At 42.3% G+C, this 12,362-nt stretch overlaps 1 protein-coding gene across 1 annotated transcript; it reads right to left on the bottom strand.

Annotated features, from left to right (window-relative positions):
• Positions 1 to 1,300: 1,300 nt before the first annotated feature.
• DSEL (dermatan sulfate epimerase like) lies at positions 1,301 to 7,114 on the bottom strand. Its single transcript, XM_026455199.2, has 2 exons — positions 6,735 to 7,114; positions 1,301 to 5,881 (listed from the first exon to the last, which is right to left on the bottom strand). The coding sequence occupies exon 2, from the start codon at positions 5,024 to 5,026 to the stop codon at positions 1,358 to 1,360; it is 3,669 nt and encodes a 1,222-aa protein (XP_026310984.1). The 5' UTR covers positions 5,027 to 5,881; positions 6,735 to 7,114; the 3' UTR covers positions 1,301 to 1,357.
• Between the last annotated feature and the right edge of the window lie 5,248 nt (positions 7,115 to 12,362).

The raw sequence follows: 12,362 nt of genomic DNA, 5'->3' as shown, positions 1-12,362 counted from the left end.
CTAGGTCAGAATGACAGACTCCCAAGTGTTAGAGAGCTTGGGGGAACTACGGTTTGAAACATCAGGAAGAAGACTGCAATCTGTACAGAGATTTTCATCAAGTCTCGACACTGCCTTATGTTTTCATCCAATACATTGTAATTACTCCACTGGCTTATAATGGCAAAGCATTTTGATTTCAGATCCTACCAAAATAAAATAAACCACACTTTATGACGACTACATTTATAATAAGATGCAGATGGTAAAGGAAACAGATGCCTCTGACATCATCTCCCATTTGCTTTCAACTTTCGCAGACACTGGCAGTCTGTAAACTCATTCAAAGGGATGAAAGATAAGTCAGGCAGTTTTCCAATTCTGTTTCCAGTTTAAAAAGACACTGCAGTGGCACCACTTTGAGTCACAGAGTGTTAATTCCAGAAAAATAAATTTGATTCTAAGTCTGTGTCAGTCTTTACTGCAAAATTAATCATCTGGGGGGAAAATATCCCACAATATTGGGAGTTTAGCAATTAGTAACTACTGATTGTTTTGCTTGACAGTGACAGAAAGGATAGGGTGGGAGAGATGTGATGGTGAACAGCTGTAGCTTCAGGGAAGATAAAAAGTGAAAGAAGAGTTTTAAACAGGCAACCATGTCTAAAATAATCTACCAGCCCTTGGCACCCAGATTTTTCAAAGACTTATTCCTTATTATTTCTAAGTAAAAAACTTTAAGGAGGCTTTTAAAGTCAGTTTCTGACCTCAGAAAAACATACTCATTCTGTATTTCCATCTGTATTTCCCAGAAGAAATCCTACAGTTCTGATAGGAGCTTTCACCATTTCCTCAGTGATATCACTGCACATTATACACAGTAAAAGAAATATTTTTCTTTTTCTTTGTGCAAGGTAAGTGTGTCAGAAGACCTTTTCAAAAGGATAAGGAACTTTTGTGGTCCATCTTGAAAGCAAGAGATGCATGGTAAAGCAGCAATTGCAAGGCCTTTAGCAGTGTTTGAGGTCTCTAGATAGATTAGCACAGTTACAGATGAAGGAGAGTTAGACAAAAACCTTTAAAATGTTCCCCATCTCCCCTGATCCCCACGATGTAAATTCATCTACCACTCTGTAGCAGAAACTTTTTAGCAGACAAAATTTTCAGAAACAAAGGCAAGGGAGGTGATGACATAAAAATAAATCCTGCTAGGCCAAATATGGTGCCATTTTTTAAAACAATCTCTCTGTGCAAATAACACTGAACACACACACATGCGCGCACACACACACACAAGAATAAACAAACTCTTCTGATTCATATCCACAAAGTGGGTTGGGAAGTATTATTAGTGCAAATTTCTGCTGACCTGCAGCATTTAGTCCATAAACTTTGGATATCCTAGGCGATCCATTAGTGTCCAGCAGATGTTTTCAATTAGTTTAATTTCATCTCTAGGCAAGTTCTGTTTCCAAACGTTAGTATTAGTTGGTGATATTTCCCCTTCATAGGGAAGGTAAAAAAGGTTTGTAGAGGTGGCAAACAATATTTGGTTTAAACTAGCAGGAGACAAAGGAATTCCAAGAAAGGCAAAAATCCTTTCAGTAGTTTTCTGAGGAAAATGCACAATATCTTCAAACTTGACCAGCTGGTAGCTAGTAGGCAGCAAATCTGTATTTATTCTCAAGGCTGCTGCTGTATTTGCCAGCCACAAGTGAGACAACAGGGACACTGCATTTGATTTGGATTTTGATAATTCTTTCCTCAAGGGTTCATACTCGAAAGCATAACCCGAATTTAAGTTACATTTGCCTTTACCTCCCTCTATTTTAAACAATTTTGCTAAATGCTCTGGTACATTCTTCAAAGAATAAAGACTTGGTTTACTATTGTACAACATTGAATAAATCCATGCCCGAGGGTCTCTTACTATGTACAATGCCCTCATCGAAGCTCCTAAAACTTCTTGAAAAAAATGAAGCTTTAACGTCCAGCTCCCACTGCTTAAACTGAGCACAGGACGTGCACTTGGGTAGTAAACCAGGTGTCTCCTCAAAGCCCTAATATATTCAGCATCTCTATCAAAGGCGCCTTTCATTTGACTTCTTTGTTCTGGCAAAGACTCTCTCCTTTTAAATTTTCTTTTTTTGTCCTTATTCATTGCAAAATATTGGGCCAGTTTACCCCTATTGGGTTCATGCAGATGGATGTTTTGCAAATGTAATTTTGTGTCCTGGACTAAAGACTGCAACCAGCCTCGGAGTAAACGAAAATGCCCACTGCGGATATCTGACACCTTCCATTCACAAGCATCTACAAATGAGTCGATTTCAAACTCAGTTTCAGGAATATCAATGTAGGCCGTAGGAACCCTGATGTAGAGAAAATCACTACTGTTGAAAAAAAGTTGTTTGAGAATTTCAGCTCCTGAACCAGGAAGTGAAGTAATGACAACATCAGGAAGATCCACGTGGTGCCCTTCAGAAGACAAAGACGTCTTGCTTCCCTCGGCCTCTGTCCTTGTCCATTTTGCACAAATGGGCTGACTACAAGTGCTCCACACATCCAGAAGCTCAATACACCACAAGGCAATAACCAGTATTAGTATCCATCTCATTAGTTTTCTAAAAGAAAGGTAAAAACGCCACTGGAAAGTTAAAATCACCAAGCTAATGCACAAAATTAATCCAACTGCTATATTAAATTTAAATCCAAAGGGGAAAATAATCCTATCATGTCTTACAGGCTTTACTATTGCTTGAGTGCCCAAACCAAATCGGGTTATTTGGCCTTGATCAGCCACACTGGCAAAGCCACCGAATCCCAGATAATTGAATCTTGTCTTCAGGTTATGGTAATCAGTTACAATAGAAACAACATGTTCAGTATTATTGACATTGAGAGAAATCTGAAGTCCAGAATCGGAACTATCAATAAATCTGCAGCTGGAAACATTGATATATGGCCCATAAAAGACATATGCAATTCTTGTGATTGTGGATTCCATCTGAAAAGTAACATTAACAAATTGAGTCCACCGTTTTTTAAATTCAGCGGCTTGCTCTGCTTCCTGTATACTGGCCATGGGACTATTGCCATGATGATCAAACCAAAACATTTTGTAGTGTGCATCCCACACATCCATCATGGCACCATTATACCTATTCATAAACTTATATGGGATATATTTAAAATCAATATCCAAATTATGAAAGAAGGCACTGACAGAATTTATTGGGGAATCTTCTTGCCTCTCAATATGATCAACAACTAGCAGAGTTTGGGAATTTAAGAGAAGCAAAGCACGATACACACTTTTCAGTCTCATCGCTGAAGAATAAGCAGACACGGCTTCCCCACTCACAAATATCATTTCCCCATGTTGAGAGGCAGTGATGATTTCCCCAGCTGCATCACCAACCTCTTCACCAGTCCACTTAAGCCACTGTGCACATTCTCCCAGTTGACCTTCCCAGGGCTTATTACACTGGCTTGAGGGTGATGGAGCAAACACCAATACATTGTTAAGGTGGCTCAACTTGGGTCCATAGAGAGCTTCAGAAACAAATACTTGTCCATTGGGGGCAAAAGTAAATGAGTTCTGATCTGGATGCTCATGTCCTGGGTTAAAGCTTCTCCACCCATCAATCCAGGAATATGGCTGAAAATGAACTATGTCATACACAGCTCGTCCTCCCAACTTCCCAGATTTAAAAGACACAAAGGTATTGGTCTGTGTGTTTGGCAACCCAGCCCCATAAGTAACCACACCCCAGTTAGGAAATGTGTGTATTTTTGCAGTACCATATTCAGCAGGCGGCTGTGGTGTGAGCTGGGGATCATACCAGATGTATTCGGTGTGAAGAGTACTCCACCTTTGGGCAGTTGAAGGAACCATCGGTCCATCTTTAGGTCGGTGCTTTCTAATTTGCTGAGCTAACCAATTTCCAGCTCCATTCTTTAAGATGAACTTATCCAAGAAAACTAGCTGGCTCTCTGGCCCATAAAACCAATTATAATTGGAATCTGCTATACCCACAGTTCTTTGGAAGCCAGGTAAAAGGGTGGCATAATAGAACCAAAAGTGCATCTTTAACCAGTTATTATCCAAGTTGTTGATATTAAAATGGCGCTGGGCCAGAAAAACATACTGTGTGATGGATTTAGCTGTGTAGCTTCCATAGGCCACACCTTCATCCAAAGAACCATCAACAATATGATTCAATAGAAACATTGTCTTTTCCATTACATCCACTACAGCCTGTTTCCATATATTTGCTTTAGATCCTTTATCTACTCCAGTCACCAAGGCCCCTGTGAGTAATGCTATCATATTAGTGGCTTGGTGGTTATGGAGAAGCTGTTTGCCCCATGAGCGGACCTTGGAATATTCATACATTTCCTCAGTAATAACCCATATTTTTTCCAGGTATTTTTGTCTTCGATGATTATCTAATAAGTTATATAAAAAGTCAAAGGCAGTGGCAAAACCTGTTAAGGAATGGCCAATTGGAACCTCATCTCCTGGTGCATTCTCTACTAGCCAGTCTTTGTAGCCAACCATCCTGTCCATATATTCCAAGACAAATTCAAAGGCAACTTTGTCTTCTGGGCATAACAAACAGTACAATGCTAAAGGAGGAAGATTGTTACCATAAATTTCATTCCACTTGGCAGCAAAATCAGCATGCTTTGGTGGAGGTAGGTAGTATGTTGGGTTGGACAGCATAACTGTCACTGCACTTCTGATAGCTCTAAAAAGATGCAAATGGCTTGTGCGAGACTTTTGTCTCATTGCTTGGATTTCTCCAGCATCAAAATATAAACTTGGATGAAGCATACTTTTCTTCAGCTTTTGGTTGGGTCTGAAATCTTGTACTTTCTGTGTTTTAAACTGATCTATATCATCTGCGAAAACTGCCCATTCAGAGTAATTGCTCACAGATTCCTCAAAAGTAGAGAAAGCAAACATCAATAATACTAAGAATAGTAAATGTCCTGTAAACATTAACGCCATGATCCATGGGGGAGCTCCTCCCTTAGGCATACATGTCAGATATGATGCTCGATGTGTTTCCCATCTGGTTAGTATAAAACATACAGTAAAGGCCTTGATAAAACAAAGACTGTAAATCTGATATGCTGTGAAATCCAGCTGACATTCAGTACACTCTAAGCAAGTGCAGTTGCCAGAAAGAGAAAACTTAAATTGTGTATCTCTGTCCCTGGCACAGTTTTGCTTCCAGTAAAACTTCGAAGAAAGTTAAAATTTCTAATTTTTCCATAATACACAGGGAAGTGGTACGGTTAAAAAACACTATGAATTCAGCATTTACTTCCTTTACTTAAATCTATGTAACACAAAGACTTGGAACACACATTGTTAAAAAAAGGGAAAAAGCACTCCAAAATTCAAATTAAGAGTCATTTCTAACATAGAAAGCCATCACTGGTGATAAGTTCACCACACATGTATGATGCATTTGCGTATGTTTGCCCAAAGAAGATGATAAAGTACTGACATTCTTCGAGTGAGTGGACTCAGTTGTCATTCCTCTCAACGTTTTATACTTCTTGTCTTGTGAATGTTTTTCTTCCATTTATGAGAAAGAAACGTCCTCCACAGGTGATCAAAGTCTTAGTTGGTTTTAAAAAATTCAAAATTCCTGCCTTCATTTCAAATATTTTTCAGGCTTACTTACTCATCAGCCTATTATGATAAAGAGAAATCATGTTCATATCTTCTTTTATCAGCTTCATGTGTATAACCATAAAAATGCAATCTCTTCAGCCACCTAGATACTTCTCATCCAATCATGAAGCAACCGCCAACTGGGAAAGAAAATTCCCCTTTCAGCAACAGTGAGGTCTCTCTTCTGTTCTTTTTTCATGACACTCTTTTCTGGGGGTGGGGGACAAAACAAAAATTCTCTAAGGCTCCAGGTATGCTGAGAGTGAACATAAACTGATAGCTTAAACATTCTGCAATCACTTGATAGAAATTTTAGAATCACACTGAAATCTCCTATTATCTGCAATCTAAGCCAGGGCAAGTGATTTTTTTCTTATCCATTTAAATGCACTTACTTGGAACCCAATGACCGTCAGCAGACGACAAGCAACTAATAATACAAAATATACAAGATTGAATTCTTCAGACAATATCTATAGTTTAACGCCACTAAAGTGTCTTTGGTCACTTAAAAAATGTTTCTATTCAAATGCAGTTTACAGAAAGATGAGTCCTACTATCCTTCTTATTCCCTGTTCCCAAGGACCGAGGGACAAAAAACTAAAAGTTGAAAAGACCTTTTTTTTTAAATTCCGGGGTAAGGTTTAGCTTTCATGGGATCATAAGGTATCTTCCTAATGAGAACCACTCGGACCAGTCACTTTTCTCGGTAGGGGAACCGCGAATCGTGACCAGGCGCCAGGCCGAGGGGCGGTAGCTCTGTGCCTGGCGCTCACCTGTGGCCGCGTCCCTGTCCTCAGGCAGAGCCGCCAGAGGGAGCTCGGACCCCGGTGTCGGAAGACGCCTCTCCGTGCCCGTCCGCGGCTGGAAGAACCTAAGCAAGTTTCAGTCTTGGACAAGTCTCCCCTCTGTAGGAAACATTCAGGCTAGGAGTTTTCTGATCCGCCCCGCCTGTTGCATTTTTTCACTGGCGTCCTCCGACCCTGCCGCCCCCATGCTCCGCTCCCCGCTCTGGGGCTGAGGCAGGAGGGCTAGAGACCCCTGAGCCACCAAGTCCGCTTACCTCAGGCAGATCCGGACGGGAGCTCAGCGCCGCACTGGGCCCCAAGGGAGGCGGAGGCGGAGAGTTCCAGAAAACTGCTCTGCACGGAGGGCCAGCTTCCCGCGGGGCTCCGCGAGACCCCCGCGCCGTCCCCCGCGCTCCGAAAGGCGCTGCCCCAGCTCGGTCTCCTCAGCCGCGCTCGGTCCCCGCGCCCCGCACCGCTCGGACACGCCCGCCCTCAGGAAACGCTGGACGCTCGTGGGGGCAACCCCGGATTGCAGGAGAGAGACCAGCGGGCGGCGGGCGCTCTCGGTGGCGCCGTATCCAGCGCAGCGCCCGCGTCCCCAGGCGGTGGTGTCGCCGCGGCCGCCGATGCTCTGTGCCAGCTCCGGCCGTTCGGCCCTGGGAGGGCGAGAGACTGCGACGCGGGCCGGCAGGCGGGGGCGGGGCGGAGACAGGACGGGGCGGGGCTGAAGGCGGGGCCTCAGGGAAGGCGAGGGACAGAGACGCGGGCTGGCGGTCGGGGGGCGGGACGGAGACAGGACGGGGCGGGGTCAGAGGCGGGGCTTCAGGGAGAACGGGAGGAGCCGTGAGCAGGCCGGCGGCGGGCGAGGCGGGGCCGACAGCAGGTGAGGCGGGGCCAAGCGCCGCGGGTTTCTAAGCAGAGGAAGCTCTGGGCGTTTGTGTTCTGGGCTTGCAGCGGTGGCCGCGCGCTCCCTGAGGAGTCGAACTGGAGGAGGGGACAGTTTAGGAGTGCGAGAGTCTAAAGACACTGCCAGGATGGCGTTAAAACCTTTTGGTTATCGGAAGAGGACAACTGTACAATAGAGCCATAGTGGTGGCTGTGGGATTGACTCAAATTATGGGAGGAGCTGGAGTGGGAGGGAATAAGCCCTGGGACGACAGAAATCATCCTTTTGGAAAGAGCAAGGGCTGGGGAGGGAGGGAACGAGCACTCCCTTGGAACTGAGAGGCAGCTTGGCTGAGCTTACTGTCCTTTGGAAAAGCAAAACCAAAATACCCAGATTAATATGGAAGAACAACTTCTGTAGCCCAGATGCTAACAAAGATCAAGGGAAAACAGAAAAGACTAATCAGGTTTACTGATGGAAAACAATTCCTCAGGCAGTATAAATAAGGGAAGCATGGAACAAGCAAGTAGAAGGAGCCTCTTATTTAAAAATGGGAGCTGGTATTCGGTAAAGACCCACATGCAGACAGGAGAAGGCAATGTGCCCGGGTTACTGCAACATGTGAGTGCAGTGCCAGGGCGTGGAAATCCTAGAGCAGGCTGGGACTCCTGTTGTACTCCACATATGGAACTTCTCACAGATAGCTGAGATGACACTTTGGCATAAACCAACCCAAGGTCTGACTTCAAATGTCAAAAATAATAGCTTAGTAGTAATAAAAATACAGGGAATTATCAAGCTTCACAAATGAACAATTTCATTGCCAGTTGGGGATTAGTAACGCATTCAGTCTCTTCATTTCCCATACTATTTTGGTAATATTTAATAGATATATTTTAACATTTTAAAAATAAATGTCTTGCTTAGATCCTTTACTGGTGAAAATCAAACAGTAGACGACTGTCAGCAGAATAAATTTCAAATCATTTAACTTTGAGGTGAAATGTGGCCTCTAACTCCTCATCACTGTTCTACTTTGGCCTGTAGTAACCCTAGTCCAGTCCAAATGGCCACGCTTGCTTTTGCTTGGGCGCTTCAGTAACTATGCTTATTCCATTCCTTCCTTCACAGTGTCCTTTACCCAACCACCCCACTTACTACTTACAATTTTTCTGACTGTTGAAATTATCTGATCATCCTGGTATCAATTCAGATGTTTACATTCTTCTGTAAATAACTCCTGAGTTTCCCTAGCCAGAATGTTTTGCTCCAGAACTATAACATTTGTACTTATATTCGGCCCTTTAACTTGTATATTTTCTGCTTTCTGTTTCAACTGGTTGACTCCTGTACCCTATTCAAAACTCCTTCGAACCATGAGTAGCACTCAAGTCCCCTTTGTAAGTACTGTATGTCCTTTGAAATGAGTTGAACCTTTAACAATTGGGCTGATACAGAGCCTCGTCCCCTCCACTGAGGTTCATTCCCAAACAAGGATCCTCTTCTGACACCACTTCCTGTAAAATCTGGATTGTGCCTCTACATGGTCCCTGATAGAGGAAGAGGACCCATGGCCTCCAACCTCATTTATGAGAGAGTAGAGTTGGGGGAGAGGGGGAGCTGACTCCAGAGATTCCTATCTATTTGCAGAGGGGAGCCTAGAATTTAGGGTTAGTAAACACAGCTGGTAGATGTACAGAACATTTCTCAGAACAAAGTGTGTGGGTAGGGTTATTTCTATGGATCCAAAGTATATCATGATGCAAGGGCAAGGTGAGTCAGAAAGAATTAATGCACGAACATCTGCCAGGCAAATATTCTTCCAATATTGTTTTCAGATTTTGAAATATCAATATGATCATTTTCACTTTACAGAAGAATGAATTCAGGTACAGACATTGTGGCCTTTCAGCTCTGCCCCATGCATCTGTGCTGAAGCAGTGGGGATGCAGCTAGCCTCCCAGCGTTCTCAGATGAACTCTCAGACAAATTCATTTTGAACAGACATCTTTTCATAGTGGTAAAATATGAATGCATTAAAATAAAACAAGAGCCACAACTGAACAATTCAAATCATTGGCAGAAAGGGTGGTAGGTAAATGGCACTATTAAAAATGAAGAGAGTCTTGTTTCCTGTGAACTAAAAATGGATAGCTCCAATTATTGCTCCTTCCACACATGAAGATGGTACAAAGTTAGTTAATTATAAATAATGCATCCGACCATAGAAGGGATGAGCTATATGCTATGTTATTGTACATTAAAAACCTTTATGAGTGTGGCAAGAGACACATGTACCAACAGCTGCTAAATTCAGAATCATGGAGCAGTATCTTATTTTAATGTAAGTGAAGAACAGTGCAGTCTATTGCTCTTGGGATTTCTTTCTATATAAAAGGATCTTAAATCTACATGAGGTTTTACTCCGTGATTTCAAAGTACTTATGAGAATCTGTTTTCTTTATTTGCCTATCTTTCAACCTACCCGCAACCACCTATCTTACAACAGAAACAGTGCTTTCTAGAACAGATTCTCCAGACTAGAAGCCTTTCTCGTGCTCCTTCCCTTCCTTTCTTCCTTCCTTTCTCTCTCTCTCTTTTTTTTTTTTTTTTAATCTTCTTCTTAAAATTTTACTTGTCCAACATCTATCCCAGAGCCTGGCACTTTTTATTAAATGTTTGGTGAATGTTAAACATGAATTATCGTCCCCATTTTATGACAGAAGAGAAAAAGTCATGAAGGTCTAAACTAGGTTACTACATTCTAAGCAGAGTCACACACTCTTTCTCCTGACTGTGCTGAGAAGCCTCTTACCGCACAACCCATAATTGGAGCTATGCCTTGAGGTGACTTAGTTCAAGTGAAACATGAAACTGGAAAGTCATACATTTTCAAGAGAATTTCTGCATTAATTGTATATGTCAAGATAGGCAAATTCAAGCTCTGGGCCTGAGAACGATAAAGTACAAGCCATAAAACAAGCCTAGACACTACATAAAGTCCCTGATCTAAAATCACATTTGTCCATGATCTGTTATTCTGGTGGTTTTTAAATAAATGGGGCCAAGACATTCAAGAACTAGTTGCTGTGCATTCAGCAACTCATATGCGCAGGTCTCCAATACCTGGGCTTTCACGCAATGTAGCCATTTGAATATGGAGATGGCTTTGTTATTCTTCTCATAACATAACCCTTCTTTGCTATGGCTTTGGCCATGACAGCTCAGATGCAGATTTCTCGAACCACTTACCAGGGCCAGATGTATATTATATTGATCCACTAGAACTAGTGTCTGCCCCAGAGGTTAGGGATATAGCAGCTGTGACTGTTTAGAAACAGACACCAAACTTAAGCTGCAAATTTTATTGCCCAATTGGCCAGCAGTAATAGGCCACACCAATAATAAAGACAAAACCACAAATTTAAAGCAGGCAGTAGATTCTGGAAATACGCTTTTTTTTCTTTTTTCCCCGCAATTGCTTTGAATACAAAACATCTCAAAATGACAGGGATTTTGCCTGCAGAGTTGCTAATGAAGATGTGGCTGAGAGTGTTTCTTGAGTTTGTTTATCCAGCTGCACAAGAGTGAGTATGACAGTAACTAGATTTATTAAAACTTAAAAATACCAAAGCCAAATTCTGGGGAAAAAAGTTTCCCCATAAGTCTACTAAAGTCTTGAATTCATAAATGAGAAACTTTATTGCTACCATATTTGCTTACATACAGTTTAGCTTTTGATATGAAAGAAAATTTTAAACAAAGTAAAACTTGCAAAGGGATCAGACGATGGTTTCTCCAGGGCTCTTCCACCCTCCGTTTCTCCTGGCCTGGTGTCCTTACTCCAGTGTTTCTCAACAGGACATTTGGCAATATCTGGAGAAATTTCAATATTGGTCTTGGATAGTGGGAGGGACTGCTGGAATCTAGTGAATAGACATCAGGATGCTACTAAATATCTTGCAATGCACAGGACAACTTCCCCTCCCCTCTTGTCTCACAAAACAAAGAATTATCCAGCCCAGGAAGTCAGTTGCTGAGAATGAGAAACTCTGACCCATCCCACTGGCTCTAAAAATTGATTATGTGCAAATTGTTGGTAGTTCAAATCAATTCCTAAATTGTCCACCTGACTTGCCAATTACCTACTTGCAGTTTGTTCTAGAGCCAGCCGTTATGGCTAAAATGTATGTGTCCCTCCAAAATTTATATGTTGGAACCAATGTGGTAGTATTAAGAGGTGGAGCCATTTGGGAAGTCCTTTTCTCATGAATGACATCAGTGCCTTATAAAAGAGGTTGAAGATAGTGCTTTGGTCTCTTTTTGGCCTTTTGGTCTCAGTCCATTTTGTGCTTCCGTAACAATACCTGACCCTGGGTAATTTATAATGAATGGAAATTTATTTCCTCAAAGTTTTGGAGGCTGGGAAGGCCAAGGTCAAGGTGCTGGCAGATTAGGGCCCAGTCTCTCTGCTGCAAAGATGGCACCTGAATGCTGCAGCCTCCAGAGAGGAAGGACATTATATTTTTACATGGCAGAAAACCCACTCTCACAAGCCCTTTTTATAGAGCATTAATCCATTCTTCGTGAACTAAACAGCTTTCTCATTTGGCCACACCTCCCAACACTGTTGCATTGAGGATACGTTTCCAGCACTTGGTCTTTGGGGAACACATGAGACCACCGCGCCCTCCATCTCTTCCTCCACATGAGGACACAGTGTTCATTTCTTTACTGCCTCTTCCACTATGTGAGGATTCAGCAAGAGATATCATCTTGGAAGCAGAGAGTAAGCCAGCCCCAGACACAGCATCTGTTGGCACCTTGATCCTGGAATTTCCTGCCTTGAGAACTCTGAGAAATAAGTTTCTGCTCTGTATAAATTACTTTATCTGTGGTATTTTGTTATAGCAGCAAGGACAGACTAAGATACTAGCTCTTACTAATTTATTCACAGATGACTTTTTGTTGTTTACCAGGTACTGGGTCCATTTTTCTTCATTTGACCTAAGACACT

Source organism: Piliocolobus tephrosceles, chromosome 18 (genome assembly GCF_002776525.5).
Source record: "Piliocolobus tephrosceles isolate RC106 chromosome 18, ASM277652v3, whole genome shotgun sequence".
Classification (NCBI taxonomy): domain Eukaryota; kingdom Metazoa; phylum Chordata; class Mammalia; order Primates; family Cercopithecidae; genus Piliocolobus; species Piliocolobus tephrosceles.
Note: the sequence above shows the minus strand (reverse complement) of the source record. Positions and strands in the feature narration are given on the sequence as shown.

What these genes read in the sequence shown, in the direction of transcription:
- DSEL (XM_026455199.2), bottom strand. Translation starts at nt 5,026, where the DNA reads ATGCCTAAGGGAGGAGCTCCCCCATGGATCATGGCGTTAATGTTTACA.